The sequence below is a fragment of the Myxine glutinosa genome, chromosome 1 (assembly GCF_964187855.1).
Source record: "Myxine glutinosa chromosome 1, kmMyxGlut1.1, whole genome shotgun sequence".
NCBI classification, from domain to species: domain Eukaryota; kingdom Metazoa; phylum Chordata; class Myxini; order Myxiniformes; family Myxinidae; genus Myxine; species Myxine glutinosa.
In genome coordinates, this window is record NC_136261.1 from 402,389,439 (window position 1) to 402,412,930 (window position 23,492).

Here is a 23,492-nt window from a genome sequence, read left to right on the forward strand (position 1 = left end):
AAAAATTTTTGGTCAAAATTACGAGCTGCCGAAATTTGTTTTGTGTAAAGCAAAACCCGAATTTTGAAATCGCGCCATGGCTGGCCAAGGCGATCGAATGCCGGTGGGTGAGCTAGAGGAGGGGTTAGGAGTAACCCAGGATCAAATGGAGGGGAGCAATGAGGAGGCGGTTGAGGGAGTATCAGACGCACAAAATGGCGGCCTCGCGCACATGATTATTGTGGCGCCAAATTTAGCCGCGCCCGTGACCGTAGCAGCGCCGCCGATGGATTGGGGCCTATTTATGGAACAAATAAAGGCGCTCATGGTCCAGACAAGTGAAGACCTGAGGAATGACTTGGGAAACCAAATGGGGGTAATGGGGAACCGGATGGATGCTCAGAGTGAGCAATTGGGAGTAATGAGGGACGAAGCGAGGGGTACCGGTGAGGGATTAAAACATGGGTTAACGGGGGTGGAAAATAGAATGGCTGCCCAGGAGAATCAGTTAGAGGGGGTGAAAAATGGGTTAATGGGGTTAGAAAATAGGATGGAGGACAAATTGCGGGAAATAGGGGAACAATCTGCCAGGGAAATCAAACAAATGGGAGAGCAGATAGAGGAGGTGAAAATCGGGGTAGAAACCAAACTGGATGCTCAGAGGGATGAATTGGGACAGATGAGGGTGGCATCTACAAAAGAGATGGAGGAAATACGACGAGGGGTAAGTGAGGAGGTTTCGGGGCTACGCGAGGAGGTAAAGCGAGGTGAGAAGCGTATGGAGAAAGAGGTGAGAAATAATACGGCTAAGTTACAAGGGGGAATAGAAGATCTGACGAAGGGAGTAGAACAGCTGACAGTCGGACAAAGGGAACTAGCGGACCAAGTGGAAAAGAACACTGCAATCATCGGGGGTTTAAAAGCGACACAAAAGGACATTAAAAACGAATTAATAGCAACACAAAAGGAATGTCAAATGGTACATGAGGGGTTGACGAAGAAGTTGGAGGAGGTGACAGAAGTGATGGAGACGAAGGACCGAGAGGTGAGGACGCACATCGAAACGGTTAAGGTGGCGTTAGAGGAAGAGATAGAGGGGGCACACCGGGAGATGAAGGAGGTAAAGGAAAAATTAGAGGAGGTGGAAGAAGGGGTGAGTGAAATTAAGAAGAGACAGAGGGAAACTAAGAGGGAGATAAAGGAGGAAGTCATGGAATATGTACAAGGCCTGTGTTCAAATCATGATGAGGTGCTCACTAACCAAATAAAAAGTTTGCAGGTGGCAGAGGAGGTGCGACGACGAAGTACAGAGGTGAGTGGCAATGTATATGATGTGAGGGGAGATTCAGTCGGCTTGGGGGGTGGTGTAGACCCGGGTGTTCGTGAGGGACCAATGGTAAGATGTATGACTGGTCCGGAGTGGATGGACAGGGGAGGTGTGCAAGGAGGTTTGGCTATGGGGAGTGAGGGGGGTGCTGGTGAGCAAGGATGTGGGGGCATGGCGTGGGTAGCGGGTTGCGGAGGGGCGACCCAGGCATCGACACCAGGAGGGGTAGTGTTTGGAGGGACGGGGGACGCGCGGGAGCCCCCTGGGAATAACGTACTGTGGGAGCCCGAACGGGTTGGTCCCGCGTTGATCCCGCAAGGAGTGACGCGCGGGGTCCGACCTTCGGGCGCCCACAAGGTCCCACTCGCGCCGTATGACGGCAAGAGTGATTTGAGGGCGTACCTGGCGCAGTTTGAGTACGTGTGTAAAAGCAACGGTTGGAATCCGGACGAAGGTGGAGTACACCTGGTGGGGGCACTGCGCGGTGCGGCGGCAGAGGTGCTGACGGCTTTACCACCGGGTGCTCTCACCCTGCCAGCTCTCCGTGCGGCATTAATTAATCGGTTCGGCATTGAACAGCAAAGCGAGCTTGTTAAAGCCCAACTTGCGCAGCGAAAACGCAAGCCCCAGGAGACCATCGGGGAACTTGCTCACGATATTCGCCGCGCGGTCGGGATTGCACACGCGGACATGGCAGCGAGTTCCCAGGAAAGCCTGGCGCTGGATCACTTTATTCAGGCCCTTCCGGATCTGGAGCTCCGGCAACAGCTCGCCATGTGGCGCCCGCAAACCATGAGTCAGGCGGCCGACGCTGCAGCCCGTTGGGAAGCAGCGAGGCCCCTGGCCCGGGGAGGCGAGCGCCATGCAGTGGCGGTGCGTCAGATGGGGCCCGTGATGGGGGCCCTGACCTGGAGAGCATGGTCCGGAGGTTAGTGGATCGGCGCCTGGCGGGACCTGGACCATGGCAGGCGGCCCCAGCGGTGGCACCCGGTAGTCCACGACAGAGTACCCCAATTCGGACATACAGGGGGGGGGGGGGGAATTTGGAATACCGGAGGCAAGCACCTTACCAGGTGAGGTGCTATAATTGTGCTCGGATGGGTCACCGTGCATGGGAGTGTCGAGCTCCACGCCGGGACGTTTCCCGCCAACCGATGCCCTCAACTCCGCCCCGTATAGATCGGCCTAGCCGACCTCAGACACCCCCCGCCAGGGCCCGGGAAACTAGAACGTGCTGGGCATGCAGGGCGGTGTTCGGCAGTAGGGGATGGGGAGAAGCCCTCGTTGACGCGACAGGTCATTCATTGTGGCCGAATTGGGACGGGTAGTGTAAAGTGTGTTAAAGTCATTTAGAAAATAGTTAGGATGAAGGATCTCCTCGCACCATCTGCATCCACTCACCTGAGGTGACAGGTACTCCGCACCATGCCATGGTTTGATTATTTTTTTTACTGTGCAAATGTTTGGATTGTGAGACGCATCATGACGTGGGTGTGACATTGTGCTTTGTGTTCCATCTCTGCCTCCTTATGAGGATTGATGATGAATTTGGTGATGGCAAATTTTGCAGTAGAGGGATTGTGGAGACGAATTTGGTATTTTTTTTTTTTTTTTTTTTTTTTTTTTTTTTTTTTTTTTTTTTTTTTTTTGTATACAAGATCGAGGCTCGTGAAAGAGCGAACATTTATCACACAGAAAGACAAACAGACACATAAAACAAATAACATCGGGAGCGGTAGACAAGATGGGGAGAGAGGGGGAAGGACACAAACACAACATTTGAGAGCAGGGACCGAGAGACATGGAGACATCGAGAGATCTGTGGGAGGGAGAGGGCTTTGGGGGGGGAGGCATGTGAAGGGGGGGGAGGCATGTGAAGGGGGGGAGGCATGTGAAGGGGGGGAGGCATGTGAAGGGGGGGGGTGGGAGAGGTATAAACATATGGACACTGCCAGGATTTCCAGGAAATAAGTTGGAATTTCAAACAAGGTGGATCTGGGGTGAATTAGTGGGGGTAGAAAAGATCAAGGTTATGGATGGGGGAAGATAAGAGATGGTGGTGAACAGCTGTTTTAAAGACCTGGAGGGAGGAGAGGGATTGAAGGGAGTGTGGGAGTTTGTTCCACAGGCGGGAGAAAAGAGGAATGAAAGAGTGAAGGTGAGCAGAGAGCCGAGATTTCGGCAGTTTAACCATCAGAGGGTTGCTGGCAGATCTTGTGCGACCTGTAGGAATATTTGGGGGACAGAGCACAGAGAGAGCTGGGGGAGCAAGGCCGGAGAGGAGTCGGTAGAAGACAGAAAGACCACCTACCTGCCTGCGGTGAGTGAGTGAAAGGCCCTCAGAGATAGCTTCATCGCGGGAGATTCCAATGATTTTGAAAGCTTTGGATTCAACAGCGTGAAGCCGAGCCAGGTGTGAGGCAGGAGCACCAGCCCATAGGGGAGAACAGTATTCCATTGAGCTGCGGATGAAAGCCTTGTATGTGGTGAGGAGCTCAGGTGTGCCGAGGAAGGACTTCGCACGACGGAGGATGCCCAGTCGGCGACTGGCTTTGGAGGCCAGCTTGGAAATGTGGTTTTCCCAAGAAAGATCATGGCAGATAGTGAGACCCAAAAGCTTGAGTGACAGAACTTCTTGGAGAGGATTGTTGAGAAAGTAGATGGGAGGGTTGTCCAGTCGATCTTTTCGGAGAGACATAGTAAGAGAGTGAGATTTGGCAGGATTGAAAGACATGTTCCACTTGTTTGACCAGTCTGTGATTTTGTCCAGGTCTTCAGAGAGTGAGGAGGCTGCAGACTGCCGATCTGAGGGAAGAGGAATGGAGCGGCAGAGAGTGGAGTCATCAGCAAAGAGATAGAGAGGATTTTCCAGAGAGTCAGAGAGATCATTGATAAAGACCAGAAAAAGCACAGGGCCCAGCACACTTCCTTGGGGAACTCCAGCCTGAACAGGAAGGGGAGATGAGAGAAATCCATTCAGGGCCACACGTTGACTACGACCAGAGAGGAAGTCCGCAAGCCATGCATGGAGATTTCCATGGATACCATAGGAGGAGAGTTTGGTGAGCAGAGCTGGGTGAACAGAGCTGGGTGAGCAGAGCAGAGCTGAGCTGTCTCCCCCCCAGAAAGAACAATCACAGGTCCTGGTATAGGGGAAATATGGGGAAGACGTGACAGTAGTGACCAATTTGTAAATGTGTAGATTTTTGTACATATGGGGTAAGGGTAGGGTAGGTGACAGGGGGGTGACGTACGGTAGGGACGAGTTTTCTCACTTCGCCCTCCGTACGCATTTCGCCTTGCATTGCCTTATTGATGTGTACCCTTGTGACCTTACCCCTCGCTCAATTGTCTTTCCCCTTTTGTCTCCCACATGACCTGTGCGCCATTGGGCGCCGAGGGGAGCGTGCGTGGGTCGGCCATTGTGTGCCCGAAATTCCCAGAACCAGCTGTCTGCATTGATGCACCACATTATGGACCACATGTCTGTGGCCGAGCACCACTTATGGACCCCATGGGTTGGGGCATGGCCCCTCTGCTGGAACCGGCCATGAGGGCCCGAAATCTTGCTGGCGGACCTTGGCCACAGGGCACCGATGCCCCACAGGTGAACCACACATAGTCGGCCCTGTGGGCCATAAATAAAGCAAATAAAAAGGACACATGGGCACACTTTATTGAAAATAGGCCGCCAGTAAGCAAAGCAAAAGAATGACAACATCTGGAAGAACAAATAATAATCACCAGCAGAGGGAGCCGAAGAGCAAGAGACACCTGCAGGGTTAGGGGTTGTTGAATTTATTTTTATTCATTGAACACTGATGAACAGTGATGACTGCACCGATTGGTGCTTGAGGGTGCTTTGGTGCGTTTTTGGGTGCTTTAATGGTGCATTGATGCAGAGCAGACTGTCTCCCCCCCAGAAAGAACAATCACAGGTCCTGGGTTAGTTTTGTAAATAAAAATAGCGTCATTGTAAATAATGCTTCCCACCGTCAGTGTATAGTTTGAAGACCATTCCGCAATTCGGTTAACTGTGGGCGTAAGTCTGTTAGGCAGGGTGCAATGGAGCAGCGGGACACATTTATTTATGTTTTAAAACTGTCGCACTCAGGGTCAGGTTAAAAGTAGAGGGAACTACACCTACGTGCCACACTAAGGTAAAAGTTATAGGCCCGGGACGTGCCTAAGGGGAGGAGGGTGCAGTGTTGTGGATATGAGAATGTTTTTTTATTTTATTGTTGTGGTAAAATGTTGTTGTAAAATATCACCCCTCCTCCCTCCATTTGTGGTTGTATAAAGGTCAAAAGGGCGTTCCCGTAGTTAGTCCATAAAACATACATGCAGGACACGATATATCTTTTTTTTGACAGTTATATCCTTATTATGTGTATTAGTGTAAGGCTGTGTCTTCCATTAATTGAAATACTCCATTGCACCAGTGAAAGAAATAGATCCCCTTTCCTTCCCATCCCCAAAATCTCCCTTTCCTTCCCATCCCCAAAATCTCCCTTTCCTTCCAATCCCCAAAACCTCCATTTCCATATTACATCCCCTCTCGTCATTGCCGAGCCTCGATTGCCCATATTACCTCCCCTCCAATAACCGCCATTGACCACGAGGCTCGAGTCGGGGAAGAAAGGCGTGTCTCCACCTCGTCATAGAGGGGAGGAGTGAGCCAGCCCCACTCGACCAACCATGAGCCAGGGGTTTGGTTAGAGAGGGCGGAGGAAGAGCGATCGGGGAGGTTCAAAAAGGTTGAGGGGCGGGGGCCTATATAACCCAAGGCAGGGCGTGTCCACAGGAGAGATGCGTTTTTACAGAGGAGAGCAGAAGACAGAAAGCCCTGGAGTTGGTCACAGGGAGTTGGTCACAGTGAGTTGGTCTGAGTCGATTGCCAGAGGAGGGTCAGTGGTTGCGGTGGTGAGGAGTGAGAGAAAGAAGAAAGAGTTGAGGGTTTGGACCAGACGAGTGGGACAAGGCCTGGCAAAGCACGCGACGTACACGGCAGCCAAAACAGCAGCCAAAATAGCAGCGTGGGGCCTGGCCTGAACGGCGGCTGCTAAACGCGCCGATCGTGCTGCATGACCCCCTTGGACCTCCCTCTCCCTCCAGCCATCCACATCCTGCGATTCCTGCAATTCCCCACGTGAGTCAGTGTCTTTTGTTTGTTCTGTCCTGGGATAAGTTAAGCCTGTAGATAAGCTAGTATTTGCACTGTGTCACCTGCGTCTTATGTGTTGTAAATAAACTTGATTGCTCCTTTTTGCTTGTGTGTGTAAATAATAAACCCCATTACTCGTCTGTACGTCCTCTCGTTTTATTCCTTTTTCCTCTTTGCATTCGTCGCCTTTGTCTTTTCCCTGATTGAGCAGCTGTGGTGCGATACGGCCAAAGTTCGGGTGGAATCGGGTAAGTTTGTTAGGTCGCGGTCACCAACCGCTCGGTCTACAACATCTAACCGCGATCTGTAACAATATTAATGTCGTTTTTCATGTCTGAATAAACATCATCAGTATTAATTTTCAAAATAATACTATCTGTATCCATATAAAGTAGATTAACATCATTTTGATATTTCTTCCTCAAGTTATTGTAAAAGTAATCATACATCAAGGACTTTGATAAATCAAGTATTGAGGTAGCAATGTAAATAGGTTTGTCCATCTCAACGCTTTCTCTCATCAAATGTATCGCACAAAAGTTTGCCGTAAAAACTTCTACTCTCGAGAAGCTTGGTCTGTTTGATGCTTGTTTCCATGATGTTGATAGACGAATGTTTTGCCTCTTTCTAACATTCTCCATCGTTTTTCCAAATACAGCATTATTCATCAACTTACAAAAGTCTTTCTCAAAATCATTCTTTGATTCAATCCTGCGTTGTGTGTTAAAATCAATGTACTCTTACAACCAATGACTGATTAAACATGAGAATCATATGTATCTTTTCATACATTAATGACTTTGATAAATCAAGAATTGATGTTCCAATATAAATAGGTTTGTCCATTTCAATACTCTCTTTAACCAAATGGATCGCACAAAAGTTCTCAGTAAAGACCTCGGCTCTTATAAAAACTCGGTCTATTAATTAATTTTGATGCTTGTTCCCAAGATGTTGATAGTCTGATATTTTGTCTTTTCCTCACATTCTCCATGGTCTTACCAAAGACCGCATTATTCATCAAATTATAAAAGTCTTTCTCAAAATCTGTTTTTGACTCTGTTCTTCTTTGTGTATTAAAATCAATGTCCCCCTTTAACCAATGCCTTTGATTGAACTTTTGATTGACTTTTGAACTGAGTCAAATACAATCAAATTGACTTTTGATTGACTCGCGGGTCCTGCACGTGTTCAGGGGGAACTTCATGGACCCCGTAAAACCCGCTATTGCGGTTTATTATGATGATGATTCCGTTCATTTTGTACATTTAGTGAAATAAACTTTCATCACGAACTGATCCGGTTATTTTGGGTTCAAATCAATAAAATCATTTACCTGTTCATGACGATGTGATTACTGATTAGTGTTTATATTATAATAAATTTTATATAATTAAATAAGTTCATTGTTTATCTTATTTGATGTGAAATTAACTTCAACCCGAACTCTTCACTCTCCTCACGATACAATGCGGGTTCTTCTTCAAATGTGCGTTTCATTCAAATATCACTTTTAAACCAATGTGAAGATCTATTCTGTCGATCACAGATATAACCAATGTGAAGATATATTCTATCGATTACAGGTACAACCAATGTGAAGATGTATTCTGTCGATCACATACAACCAATGTGAAGATGTATTCTGTCGATCACAGATGCAATAAATGTGAAGATCTGTTCTATTGATCACAGATACAATCAATGTGAAGATCTGTTCTATTGATCACAGATACAATCGATGTGAAGATCTGTTCTATTGATCACATACAATCAATGTGAAGATCTGTTCTATTGATCACAGATACAATCAATGTGAAGATCTGTTCTATTGATCACAAATACAATCAATGTGAAGATCTATTCCATTGATCACAGATACAACCCTCGAATTTCCTCAAATGGGGGAAACTCGACTCTACAATTTTTGGTAGTGGGGACTTCGTTCTCGCTACCCACAGATGTTTTAACAAAGAACAGGTAAACACCTTCATGTTAAACATTCACTAATTCACTTTTCTTTTTAATTTTACACGTCGCCTCCATTCAATGTTGATATCACAACCTGTATGACGAATCTTCGCAGGTAGACCTATTACGTTTGTATCGTGAGTAAAAAACCTGCTATAAAACATGTACGAATCGTGCTTTGTGACGTCACCGGGAACAATGCGCATTCAGAAGTCGAATGTGACGTCACAATAGCGAACGATGCACAGTGAAATTAAAAAAAACACTATGCTCCGTAAAAGTGATCAGAACTAATCGAAACGTGTCCCTGGAAATGTCTGTGGCAGGTAAAGTACACGACAAGTTTGTGTACCTGTCCTCTAGTTTGTTACTCCACGGGGGAGGGGGCATCGTGGGTTTCGGTGTTTAATATCCGGGCGACTGTTGTGACGTCACAGCGTCACTCCGTGATTTGTCTGGCAGGATGTCCTGGACTCTGCAGGTACATACACTCACCTCTAAAGATGTCTACCTGGGTTCGAATCCCAACCCAGCATACAAACTCTCATCCCGGTGTTTCACAGGTAGGGTGATAAATCAATGCGCATACCGTCCCTCTGATGAACGTTAAATCATAATCCCATCCACCGACATTAGTTGGTGAACGTTAAAGATCCCATTGTGTTCTTCGTGAAGAGCTATCGAGCTATCGCCGGCATCCTGAACAAATTACAGAACAAATTCACGCCCAACCAACACAGGTCATTTTTTCATCAACGTGTACATCTGGTATTTGTATTTATACTCGTTACATAACCTTGCAGCACAGCTTGTTCCGGTTATGGTGGATGAATGAATGAAATGAAAATGAATTGATAATTTCTCGTTTTCAGTTTATATTTCACAAAATAAGTTGATAATTTCTCGTTTCAGTTTATCTTTCACTGAATGAATTGATAATTTCTCGTTTCAGTTTATCTTTCAATGAATGAATTGATCATTTCTCGTTTCAGTTTATCTTTCAATGAATGAATTGATCATTTCTCGTTTCAGTTTGTCTTTCACGAAATAAGTTGATCATTTCTTGTTTCAGTTTATCTTTCACTAAATAAGCTGATCATTTCTCACTTCAGTTTATCTTTCACTGAATGAATTGTTCATTTCTCACTTCAGTTTATCTTTCACTGAATGAATTGATCATTTCTCACTTCAGTTTATCTTTCACTGAATGAATTGATTATTTCTTGTGTCAGTTTATGTTTTACTGAATGAATTGATCATTTCTCGTTTGTTTTTGTTTCACTGAATGAATTGATCGTTTCTCATTTCAGTTTGTTTCACTGAATGAATTGATCATTTCTTGTTTCAGTTTATCTTTCACTGAATGAATTGATCATTTCTCATTTCAGTTTATGTTTCACTGAATGAATTGATCATTTCTCGTTTCAGTTTATCTTTCACTGAATGAATTTCGTTTGTTTATCTTTCACTGAATGAATTTCGTTTGTTTATCTTTCACTGAATGAATTTATCATTTCTCGTTTCAGTTTGTTTCACTGAATGAATTGATCATTTCTCATTTCAGTTTATGTTTCACTGAATGAATTGATCATTTCTCATTTGTTTATCTTTCACTGAATGAATTGATCATTTCTCATTTCAGTTTATGTTTCACTGAATGAATTGATCATTTCTCATTTGTTTATCTTTCACTGAATGAATTGATCATTTCTCATTTCAGTTTATGTTTCACTGAATGAATTGATCATTTCTCATTTCAGTTTATGTTTCACTGAATGAATTGATCATTTCTCATTTCAGTTTATGTTCCACTGAATGAATTGATCATTTCTCATTTCTGTTTGTTTCACTGAATGAATTGATCATTTCTCATTTCTGTTTGTTTCACTGAATGAATTGATCATTTCTCATTTCCGTTTGTTTCACTGAATGAATTGATCATTTCTCATTTCTGTTTGTTTCACTGAATGAATTGATCATTTCTTGTTTCAGTTTATGTTTCACTGAATGAATTGATAATTTCTTATTTCAGTTTATGTTCCACTGAATTAATTGATCATTTCTTGTTTCAGTTTGTTTCACTGAATGAATTGATAATTTCTCATTTCAATTTATCTTTCACAAAATGAATTGATCATTTCTCGTTTCAGTTTGTTTCACTTAATGAATTGATAATTTCTCATTTCAGTTTATCTTTCACTGAATGAATTGATTATTTCTTGTCAGTTTATGTTTTACTGAATGAATTGATCATTTCTCGTTTCAGTTTATGTTTCACTGAATGAATTGATCATTTCTCGTTTCAGTTTTTGTTTCACTGAATGAATTGATCGTTTCTCATTTCAGTTTGTTTCACTGAATGAATTGATCATTTCTCGTTTCGGTTTATCCTTCACTGAATGAATTGATTATTTCTTGTGTCAGTTTATGTTTTACTGAATGAATTGAGCATTTCTCGTTTCAGTTTATGTTTCACTGAATGAATTGATCATTTCTCGTTTCAGTTTATCTTTCACTGAATGAATTGATTATTTCTTGTGTCAGTTTATGTTTTACTGAATAAATTGATCATTTCTCATTTCAGTTTGTTTCACTGAATGAATTGATCATTTCTCATTTCAGTTTATCTTTCACTGAATGAATTGATCATTTCTCATTTCAGTTTGTTTCACTGAATGAATTGATCATTTCTCATTTCCGTTTGTTTCACTGAATGAATTGATCATTTCTCATTTCCGTTTGTTTCACTGAATGAATTGATCATTTCTTGTTTCAGTTTATGTTTCACTGAACGAAATGATCATTTCTCATTTCCGTTTGTTTCACTGAATAAATTGATCATTTCTCATTTCCGTTTGTTTCACTGAATGAATTGATCATTTCTCATTTCCGTTTGTTTCACTGAATAAATTGATCATTTCTCATTTCCGTTTGTTTCACTGAATGAATTGATCATTTCTCATTTCCGTTTGTTTCACTGAATGAATTGATCATTTCTCATTTCCGTTTGTTTCACTGAATGAATTGATCATTTCTTGTTTCAGTTTATGTTTCACTGAACGAATTGATCATTTCTCATTTCAGTTTGTTTCACTGAATGAATTGATCATTTCTCATTTCCGTTTGTTTCACTGAATGAATTGATCATTTCTCATTTCCGTTTGTTTCACTGAATGAATTGATCATTTCTCATTTCCGTTTGTTTCACTGAATGAATTGATCATTTCTCATTTCCGTTTGTTTCACTGAATGAATTGATCATTTCTTGTTTCAGTTTATGTTTCACTGAACGAATTGATCATTTCTCATTTCCGTTTGTTTCACTGAATGAATTGATCATTTCTCATTTCAGTTTTTGTTTCACTGAATGAATTAATAATTTCTCGTTTCAGTTTGTTTCACTGAATGAATTGATCATTTCTCATTTCAGTTTGTTTCACTGAATGAATTGATCATTTCTCATTTCCGTTTATGTTTTACTGAACGAATTGATCATTTCTTGTTTCAGTTTATGTTTCACTGAATGAATTGATAATTTCTCATTTCCGTTTATGTTTCACTGAATGAATTGATCATTTCTCATTTCCGTTTACGTTTCACTGAATGAATTGATCATTTCTCATTTCAGTTTTTGTTTCACTGAATGAATTAATAATGTCTCGTTTCAGTTTGTTTCACTGAATGAATTGATCATTTCTCATTTCAGTTTTTGTTTCGCTGAATGAATTGATCATTTCTCATTTCAGTTTGTTTCACTGAATGAATTGATCATTTCTCAGTTCAGTTTGTTTCACTGAATGAATTGATCATTTCTCGTTTCAGTTTATGTTTCACTGAATGAATTGATCATTTCTCGTTTCAGTTTATGTTTCACTGAATGAATTGATCATTTCTCGTTTCAGTTTATGTTTCACTGAATGAATGGATCATTTCTCATTTCAGTTTATGTTTCACTGAATGAATTGATCATTTCTCATTTCAGTTTTTGTTTCACTGAATGAATTGATAATTTCTCGTTTCAGTTTGTTTCACTGAATGAATTGATCATTTCTCGGTTCAGTTTATGTTTCACTGAATGAATTTATCATTTCTCATTTCAGTTTTTGTTTCGCTGAATGAATTGATCATTTCTCATTTCAGTTTGTTTCACTGAATGAATTGATCATTTCTCATTTCAGTTTGTTTCACTGAATGAATTGATCATTTCTCGTTTCAGTTTATGTTTCACTGAATGAATTGATCATTTCTCGTTTCAGTTTATGTTTCACTGAATGAATTGATCATTTCTCATTTCAGTTTATGTTTCACTGAATGAATTGATCATTTCTCATTTCAGTTTATGTTTCACTGAATGAATTGATAATTTCTCGTCTCAGTTTGTTTCACTGAATGAATTGATCATTTCTCGGTTCAGTTTATGTTTCACTGAATGAATTTATCATTTCTCATTGCCGTTTGTTTCACTGAATGAATTGATCATTTCTCATTTCCGTTTGTTTCACTGAATGAATTGATCATTTCTTGTTTCAGTTTATGTTTCACTGAATGAATTGATAATTTCTCATTGCCGTTTATGTTTCACTGAATGAATTGATCATTTCTCGTTTCAGTTTGTTTCACTAAAGAATTGAACATTTCTCATTTCAGTTTTGTTTCACTGAATGAATTGAACATTTCTCGTTTGTTTATCTTTCACAAAATGAATTGATCATTTCTCATTTGTTTATCTTTCACTGAATGAATTGATCATTTCTCGTTTCAGTTTGTTTCACTAAAGAATTGAACATTTCTCGTTTCAGTTTTGTTTCACTGAATGAATTGATCATTTCTCGTTTGTTTATCTTTCACAAAATGAATTGATCATTTCTCGTTTGTTTATCTTTCACTGAATGAATTGATCATTTCTCATTTGTTTATCTTTCACAAAATGAATTGAGCATTTCTCATTTCCGTTTATGTTTCACTGAATGAATTTATCATTTCTCGTTTCAGTTTGTTTCACTGAATGAATTGATCATTTCTCATTTCAGTTTGTTCCACTGAATGAATTGATCATTTCTCATTTCAGTTTATGTTTCACTGAATGAATTGATCATTTCTCATTTCAGTTTTTGTTTCACTGAATGAATTGATCATTTCTCATTTCAGTTTGTTTCACTGAATGAATTGATCATTTCTCATTTCCGTTTATGTTTCACTGAATGAATTGATCATTTCTCATTTCAGTTTGTTTCACTGAATGAATTGATCATTTCTCGTTTCAGTTTTTGTTTCACTGAATGAATTGATCATTTCTCATTTCAGTTTGTTTCACTGAATGAATTGATCATTTCTCATTTCCGTTTATGTTTCACTGAATGAATTTATCATTTCTCGTTTCAGTTTGTTTCACTGAATGAATTGATCATTTCTCATTTCAGTTTATGTTCCACTGAATGAATTGATCATTTCTCGTTTCAGTTTTTGTTTCACTGAATGAATTGATCATTTCTCATTTCAGTTTGTTTCACTGAATGAATTGATCGTTTCTCATTTCAGTTTGTTTCACTGAATGAATTGATCATTTCTCATTTCAGTTTGTTTCACTGAATGAATTGATCATTTCTCATTTCAGTTTTTCACTGAATGAATTGATAATTTCTCGTTTCAGTTTGTTTCACTGAATGAATTGATCATTTCTCATTTCAGTTTATGTTTCACTGAATGAATTGATCATTTCTCGTTTCAGTTTGTTTCACTGAATGAATTGATAATTTGTCGTTTCAGTTTGTTTCACTGAATGAATTGATAATTTCTCGTTTCAGTTTGTTTCACTGAATGAATTGATCATTTCTCATTTCAGTTTATATTTCACTGAATGAATTGATCATTTCTCGTTTCAGTTTATGTTTCACTGAATGAATTGATCATTTCTCGTTTCAGTTTATGTTTCACTGAACGAATTGATCATTTGTCGTTTCAGTTTATGTTTCACTGAATGAATTGATCATTTCTCATTTCAGTTTATGTTTCACTGAATGAATTGATCATTTCTCGTTTCAGTTTGTTTCACTGAATGAATTGATAATTTCTCGTTTCAGTTTGTTTCACTGAATGAATTGATCATTTCTCCTTTCAGTTTATGTTTCACTGAATGAATTGATCATTTCTCATTTCAGTTTTTCACTGAATGAATTGATAATTTCTCGTTTCAGTTTTTGTTTCACTGAATGAATTAATAATTTCTCGTTTCAGTTTGTTTCACTGAATGAATTGATCATTTCTCATTTAAGTTTTTGTTTCACTGAATGAATTGATAATTTCTCGTTTCAGTTTGTTTCACTGAATGAATTGATCATTTCTCATTTCTGTTTATGTTTCACTGAATGAATTGATCATTTCTCGTTTCAGTTTATCTTTCATTGTATTCACAACTTCTCTGTCTCTGATGTTTTACACTTTGTTGATGCTTTGACACCACCATCCTGAATATGGACCACATTACCTTTTGTCTCTTTGTTACAGAGCAGTCAGTGCTGGAAATGTTCTCAAAGATTTCTCTCCAGCAGATACTTTTTAAGTTATCCCATTGAATACCTGCTCTTGGGTTCACCATTATATGTCTGTTCTGAAGCCACGTCAGTACAAACACCATTGTACTTTCCGCCAGTTGCACTCACAGTGAAATGTACCTGTTGGAATTCTGTACCTCTGTCTTGTGGAAGATGCTTCTTCATCACAATCAGAAATTGTGGGATACCTGCCACGTGTTTACTGTGGTCAGTAGATATCAGGTATGGCAGCATGTTTCTGCTTCAGTGAGGTGCTGTTCTGTTGGTACTGATGTAGTGTAGTCGTACTTAGCATGTAGTATTGTTGGCCAGGTTTCTGGGGAGCAGTGACGTGATATTCAAGAGATGCTTCAACAACGTCACGTTTTACTGGTGACTCAGGTAAGAAAAGTCCGTATCCAATCAACTTTTGGAGTTTTTCATCCTCGGTTCATGGAAAGAATTCCAAGTCACGAGACTCTTCTGATCATCAGCTTCCAAAGACTCTCTTTTTCTCAGCTTCCGTATGACTGAGATCTGTAATCACCTTGGTATCTCTTGGTTCTTGTATAAGTTTCCGGCCACACAAGGAACGACTTTGCTGTCGATCTCAAGGTTAAACCACTCACCTTAGTGTGGAAGTGCTGAATTCCTGCTCATGGAGCTCTTCCAGTTCATGGTCCTGATGTAACAGTTTTCAATACCTCATCATCGTTACCTGAATGTGTGTAGATGTTGTGGGTCGTGCCACTGGTTGTTGTACCTTCCAGTGTGTGTTCATGGAAGTCCAGGTTACCAATGGCACTTTGAGTGAATTTTTCAACTTTAAGGTTTGTGGGAATCAAGAGCTCACCTTGTTCCTGGTCCTCCTCACTAGTCCGTGACGTGGAAGCGATACATCTCTGTCTATCTTGATACCTGATGATATTGTCAAAACGGTTCAATATCTTAACTACTTCTTTACTCCTGGTTTATTTTAAGGTGTGAAATGCTCGTGGGGATACCTGCTACCTTGATAAATACCTTGATCCATATTGAGGACTTTTCCCGATTTCTCTCATTCAGTTTCACTTTTAAGTTTGACTCGTTCATCTCTGGAGTTGCATCAGTCACCATCCAGGTCACGTGATTGTGGAGTGACACAGGAACACATTCAGATGCAGAATCATAGCGATGAATCATCTTCTGGATTCCTCTTCTTCTCATTTTTGTGACGTCCCAGAGGTAACTTCTGGCATGTGGTGTAACGACTATAATCAGTGGAAGGTCGTTTCCTTGTTCGTACATCATCCATTATGTCACCTCAAGAGGTTACCTGAAAATATATGAAATGGACACCATGAGACATTCACGCAAGTGATTCATTAATCTCATATGAGAATGATAACAAACTGTTCGCTTTAATCAATTGAAATGATAAATTAAACAAAACTGTCCGCTTCACAACAAAGTTACCGGAGGACAATTCTCTGTAAACGTCAGGATGTACACCTGGTGGTAGTTTCATGTCACCTGTGCAAACGAATCGCATTAAAAAGATGATTGTGATGACGTAACAATCCAGCGATAAAATAACGATTCAACAACGGGCATGGTGACGTCACAAAGTTAAAGGTTGCGTCATCACGTGAGGACGGAATCCCGAGAAGGTGTCTCATCACGTCCTTTAATTAACAAATCGTACTTACCTATTACCTGGCGGCAGACAAAACCGTGAACAAGCAGGTGATGCCCTCAGGGCGAGATCTACCCATGGCACTCCAGGTGGGTTACCTGCTCTTCGTGAAGGACACGGTGGGATCTTTAACGTTCACCAACTAATGCCAGCACACAGGACGTCCGGCTTCACGTCCATTCGAGGGTCGAAGATGAACACATTGAATCACCTGCCTGCGAAACACCAATTGAACTTTCTGAACTCGGACATCGATCGGAGAAATCCGTGGATCGGGATTGGGGAATGATGTTTGTTTTGATAAATGATAACGAGATGCGAACGAGTTTGTTTATTAAACGGGATGATCAGAAATAACGGTTTAAAATAAACGTTTAATATAATCCCATGACAGGGTTGAAACCCCCGCGGAATGTTCCCTCATTCGGTTATTTCACAAGAAAATAAGCTTGATGTGAAAAACAAGTTGAAAGTCCAGCTGATGTTGTTAAAATAACCACGTGACGTGCTGAGACAAATGCGCGAGAGATGGCGCTCGTTCTACGAGACTGCGTCATCACGTTGTTCATGACGTCATGGAACGAGGCTCCACCCCTGTGAGCTCAATTCGGGGAAGTGAAGTGTTGACGCGTTTCTCAAACTTTATCAGCAGGAGAGGTAACGTGTCCGTACTCGTACCCGGGTTAAGGAGTTATCAAGTTATTAATGAGAAATGTTGTATAATGATCGTGTTTGTTTCACTCTGGTAATGAAGGAGTGTGTGGAGTGTGTGGAGTGTGGAGAGTGCAATCGGGAATATTTGTGTGGTTCGTCAGGATGACGTCAGTTTCTTCAGGGAGGGAGAGGGAACCACGGACAGGGTTCCAGGTTCATTAGTTTCACTACCGAAGGTCGATGGATGTTATGTTTTCATGTCTGGTTATATATTTGTGAATAAGATATCTTAAAAAGTTGTAGACGGATCCGGGCGTAATTTGCTGGAGACGTTGGGTGTGGGACACAGACAATTTTGTTTTTTTTTAAATACCAAGTCGAGGCTCATGTGAGAGCTAACGTATACAACATATAATAAAGAGAGCGAGAGAAAAGAAGGGGGTCGAGGGAAGTACAACAACATGATATAACAGGAACATCGGGAGATCTATGGAATGTCGATGGTTGGTGGGGTACATGGGACAAACAAGATGGACACCACAGGGGAGGAAAGAAAATAGAATTTCAACTGATCTTTTCCCTTATGGATGGTGAAAAATAAGCGAAGTACCAACTTCTAATCTGGTGTGTGGGTGTATCTAGGCACAAGCAAGAACGCTGTTTAAAATTGGGTCGCCACGTCAAAATCCAAGATGGCCGCCGCCATGTATGTCTGAACCTTGTGAGATGAATATCTTGAAAAATAAGCGAAGTACCAATTTCTAATTGGGTGTGTGGGTGTATCTCGGCATAAGGAAGAACGCTATTGTAAATTGGGTCGCCACGTCAAATCCAAGATGGCCGCCACCATATATATGTCTGGTCCTTGTGAGCGTAATATCTTGAAAAATAAGCAAAGTACCAACTTCTAATCTGGTGTTTGGGTGTATCTAGGCACAAGGAAGAACGCTATTGAAAATTGGGTCGCCACGTCAAAATCCAAGATGGCCACCGCCATGTATGTCTGAACCTTGTGAGCGGAATATCTTGAAAAATAAACGAGGTACCAACTTTTAATCTGGTGTGTGGGTGTATCTAGGCATAAGGAAGAACGCTATTGAAAATTGGGTCACCACGTCAAAATCCAAGATGGCCACCTCCATGTATGTCTGAACCTTGTGAGCGAAATATCATATCATAGCATGTTTTCTGCGTCTTCCACTTTGTCAACTCGCATCACTTCACCGACGGGGGACCTAGGCATAATGCTTGTTTTTCTTTACTTGGGTTTACTTTCTGAACTCAGTATATCAATCTGGTGAGTTTCTTTTACGCTTCGGTGATTTCTTTGTTAAAAGAACCATGTCACTGATTGTCTTTCGCAGCAAGAAGTCAATAACAGTATAATATCACAGGTGGCGTGACAAAATGTAAGGACAGGTACATTTGACGATTGGCTTCACAATCGTGTATATAAGGGTTGTTGCGTTCTGTATTAGTGGAAAACAACTGCTGCACATCTACAAAAGTTATTGCCGCTTCCTCTGGAGATGGTCCGTCAACTCGATAATGCTGTTTGTCATGGAGTGGTGGCTTTACGAAATTCTGGCATGAAACAGCGTGCTATTGCTCGGCAGTATGGCATCACTCATGTTCAGGTGTCAAAGATCCTTAAACGAAATGCTCAGAGGGGTATCCCTACTCCAATACCGAGGCCAGGACGTCCCCGCAGAACCACAAGGAGAGATGATCGCCAGCTGCACCGGTTAGTCTGCAATGGCCGTACCAAGTCAGCTAATCGGCTTCGGGCTGAGTGGCAGCAACTGACAAATGTGCCTGTATCCAGAAGCCGAGTCAACCAACGACTGGTTCAAGCAGGCTATCGTGCCAGGCGTCCCCTGAGAAAGCCACGCCTGACCAGACAACACCCCCAGCGTCGATTGCAGTGGGCCAGAGAGCACCGTCAATGGCAGCCAGGACACTGGAATCACGTGACCTTCAGTGACGAGTCTAGATTTCTGGTCTATCGTCAAGATGGCCGCAACCGAGTGCGCAGACAAGTGCATGAAGCCGACAACGAAGATTGTATTGTGCCAAGAGTCCAAGCTGGAGGTGGTGGGGTGACCATTTGGGCTGCTTTTCATGCAGGGGGCAAAACTGACCTGGTTGTTCTGAATGGAAACCTGAACCAGTTCAAGTACAGGGCCATTCTGGAAGAAACATTGCTTCCATTTGCTCGTGCAGCCTTTCGAGGAAACTTTGTCTTCCAAGATGACAATGCACGGCCTCATCGTGCTCGCATGATCCAACATTTTCTTGCTGACCATGGTGTCGAGCATATGGAGTGGCCTGCCATGTCCCCGGATATGAATCTGATAGAGAACTTGTGGGCAGAATTAACGCGTCAAATCGACAACTTGGACCAGCAGCCGACATCTGTGCGTGAATTGCAGCAGGCTATTTTCACTGCATGGCAAGCGATTCCTGTCCAAACCTTGGCAAATCTCGTGAACAGCATGCCTCAACGTGTACGTGCTCTCCTGAATGCTCGTGGGGGTTACACGAAGTACTGAACTGTAATTTTACTATCCGTAATCCCAGTCATAATTTAACCTTTGTTTTTGTTGAATTTTTTTTTGGCTAATGTGCAAAATAAAGAGATACTTCTGGAAAACGTACAGAAGTTTAACACAGTACTGTCTGTGAATTGAGTTCGATATCGGTTTACATCACTTTCAAGGATCAATTTATTTACTTCAAAATGTCAAATGTGGTTTTTGTTTCTTTTAAAGGTCACATTAACAAATTCTAGAATAATTTCAACATAATTCTAATGAACTTTTGGTTCTAAGTCATCTTGAAAAGTAAGTTCACCCACACAAAAAAAATATTCCATATTAAATGCCAAGTCTGTGTGTATATATATATATATATATATATATATATATATATATATATATATATATGTACATACTTGCTCTTTCATTATTTTAAGATTTTCTAATTTTTCATCTCCATTTGCAGGTTTCAATTCAACCCTGCTTCACACTCTCCTCTAACCCCAAGGAAATGGCTTCTTCTTCTTCTGATATCGGAGTTATTTTGGATGAACTAACATGTCCAGTGTGCTTTGATCTCTACAAGGAGCCCACTGCTTTGCCATGTGGACACTCATTTTGTCGTGTGTGTATAGAGACATTATGGGAGAACAGGAAAGAAGACACAGGTTGTGTTTGTCCAAATTGCCGTGAGGTTTTTCCACAAAAACCAAAGCTCGAGAAGAATGTGATCGTTGCCAACTTGGTAGAAAATATGAAGTTGAAAAAGGGAAAGGTTGGGTTGGGGGTTGAGATCGGAGATGCAGAACATGGTAATGTAAATGTTAAGGAAGGAGTGAAATCAGGGGGCAGTGAGAGTTACTGTGAGCTTTGTAATGGAGAGGCAGCCAAGAGGTGTGTACCTTGTGAGATCCTCTGCTGTGAGAAACACCTGAAGCCTCATCAGCAGAAAGGGCACAAGCTGGTGGATCCAGAAGTGAAGATTGAGGAACTAAGATGCCCTCAACATGGAAAGCCAATCCAACTCTATTGTAAGGATGATGAGAGCTTGATGTGCTTGATGTGCACAGGTGGACAACATCAGGAACACAAAGTTGTTGCTGTGGAGATTGCTCATGTTGAACTGAAGGTGAGTAAATCAGTGAAAATGGTTGTTGTATGAATTTTATCCAAAATGTTTCGGCCTGAATTTTTTATTTTATTAGGTTTACACTCCATGAAATGGAGAGAAACCTATTATTACTGCTAGAGTTTTTCTTACTAGGGCATGCCCGTACTATATATATATCTAAAATTATATCCCCCCCCCCCCCTCTATTTACATGAAATGGTTTGGTTCATGAAATGTTTTGGTCCATTCGCAACGCCAAAGCGAACGGCGAACGCTTTACATGAAATGGTTTGGTCCATGAAATGTTTTGGTCCATTCGCAACGCCAAAGCGAACGGCGAACGCTTTACATGAAATGGTTTGGTCCATGAAATGTTTTGGTCCATTCGCAACGCCAAAGCGAACAGCGAATGGCTTGCGAGTACAGTGACAATCCCCCCCCCCCCCCCTCTATTTACATGAAACATGACATGAAATTTGTCCGTTTAATTAGTTTTAAAACATAGTTTAACGCCAACATATGGCATGCACGTACCCGTACTATCCGTAATGGCGCACGCTCTCACAGGAGCTCCGGAAGGTCGTATATCGCAGTTACGATGAATCGCAAATTAGTTTTTATTAGTTTTATTATTAGTTTTAAAACATAGTTTAACGCCAACATAGCGCCAACATAGTTTGCAAACGTGAAATAAATGAATACGCTCTCAAATGTGCCATCCAAGGCAGAGTGTGTTCGCCACGTTCGGCACATGCGATAGCTCGCTGCTCTCTGATTGGTTGAATCGTTTTTTGGACATAGCTCGGTAAGTAATTGTCCGATTAATATGAAACTTTGAAAAGGCACATCCTCGGGTCCCCAGCAATATACCTGGCAAGTTTAAAGTATATCGGACCCGTGGTTGTCGAGAAACAGCGGTCACAGACAAACAAACGTACAAACAAACAAACACACAGAGATTACTGGAATTATAGATAGATTATTATTCTTCCACCCTATTTTGCACCTCCGAAAACTTCATAATTAAGTTTCTCAGCAACCGCTGGTCGGATTGACAGGAAATTTTCATCAAATGATCGGCTTGGCTCGTATAATTTTTTTATGCTAATGATGACGTCATAGGTCACGTGGTATGGGCGCCATCTTGTAAAACACCTTCAAATTTGCCCCTCTGTATCTCCGAAACGGCTCAATGGAAAAATTTGAGGAATGGCTCATTCTAAAGAACTCTGCAATGGGAACAAAAAACATGTGTATTGAGTATATCAAAAATGCTAACGTTAAGAGGTTAGAATTCGTCAAACACAGTTTTTCTCCCCCGAAAATGAGATTTTTTCCCCAGATGCTTAGTTAAAAAAAACTCAGAATGCGAAAATTTTCGAAGTCATACGTCACATGGTTCGGCCGCCATCTTGTTTTCCGTGAAAAAACACAGAAAACCCTTTTTCTCCGCAACGGCTGAACGGATCGAGCCCAAACTTGGCATGCATATTCGGATACCCATGACAAACAAAAAAGTCAGCGAGCACGACGTCATCCGACACGTGGTTTCAGAGTTATGACGTTTTAAAATTTCAAACTAGAAATGGAATCACCTCCATAATTTGTGGAGATATCGAGTGGAAACTTTACACAAATGTTCCACATGGGGGGATGTTTCATCGTTACTTGAGACGTTTTGATAAGTCACATGGTTTGGCCGCAATAAATAATGGAAGTTAAATTTAAAAAAGCTTGTAACTCTTGAACCACTGCATGGATCCACTTGAATTTTTAATGCAATGTAGCTCTCATCGGGTGGAACATGTGTGCAAAATTTTAAGATGATTGGATGTACGGTCGCGAAGCTAAAGTCTTTATTGTTGAAAGAAGAAGAAACACACCATTTTGTCCTCCCAGGCCACATCTCCCAGTGCTATTGCCATTTTAAGTTTTAATTTCCTTTAAAAAACATTTTCTCTGCAATAATAGGGCCGATTGAGATACAATTTTCACCATAGGAGTGACTCGGTCTGTAGAATATTTTAATGGTAATTATGACGTCGCAGGTCACGTGGTTCGGCCGCCATCTTGTTTTTCGTGAAAACACGAAAACCCCTTTTTCTCTGCAACGGCTGAACAGATCGAGGCCAATCTTTGCAAGCAGAATCGCATGCCCATGACGAACAAAAAAGTCAGCGAGGGCGACATCATACGACACATGGTTTCAGAGCTATGACGTTTTTAAACATGAACCTTTAAAACCTAGCTCCTCCCTCATTTTTGATCCAATCGAGGAGAAAATTCAAAGATCTGTTCAGCATGTCAGTCTACTATAATGTCATTTTAGAATTTGTGATAGGTCACGTGGTTTGCAAGATATCATTAATTAAACGGATTTTTTTTTTTTATGGATATCTCTTGAATCGCTTTATTGATCGACGTGAAACTTCATACTCTAGTAGAAGTCATGAAGCGTAACAAGGGTGCACAATTTCAAGATGATTGGATGTACGGTGGCGAAGCTATAAGTCTTTATTGTTGAAAGAAGAAGAAACGCACCAT

At 41.3% G+C, this 23,492-nt stretch overlaps 2 protein-coding genes and 1 long non-coding RNA gene across 4 annotated transcripts in view; 2 read left to right on the forward strand and 1 right to left on the reverse strand.

The window, feature by feature from the left end:
• Nucleotides 1–15,034, forward strand: part of LOC144888214 (E3 ubiquitin/ISG15 ligase TRIM25-like) — a 263,155-nt gene extending 248,121 nt beyond the window's left edge. The window contains exon 8 of the mRNA XM_078770385.1: nucleotides 14,946–15,034. Within this exon, the coding sequence (XP_078626511.1) occupies nucleotides 14,946–14,947 (2 nt within the window). The 3' untranslated portion in view covers nucleotides 14,948–15,034. The remainder of the gene's footprint in view (nucleotides 1–14,945) is intronic.
• LOC144889588 (uncharacterized) overlaps nucleotides 1–23,492 on the reverse strand; it is a 148,330-nt gene that overhangs the window by 6,893 nt on the left and 117,945 nt on the right. The window lies entirely within an intron of this gene.
• LOC144889585 (E3 ubiquitin/ISG15 ligase TRIM25-like) overlaps nucleotides 17,217–23,492 on the forward strand; it is a 36,253-nt gene continuing 29,977 nt past the window's right edge. Inside the window, exons 1-2 of one of the 2 annotated variants that reach the window (XM_078770381.1) lie at nucleotides 17,217–17,303; nucleotides 20,304–20,966. In XM_078770381.1, the coding sequence (XP_078626507.1) occupies nucleotides 20,349–20,966 (618 nt within the window). In that variant the 5' untranslated portion in view covers nucleotides 17,217–17,303; nucleotides 20,304–20,348. Of the gene's footprint in view, nucleotides 17,304–17,415; nucleotides 17,537–20,303; nucleotides 20,967–23,492 lie in introns of those variants that run through there. The other variant, XM_078770382.1, reaches the window with a different exon arrangement.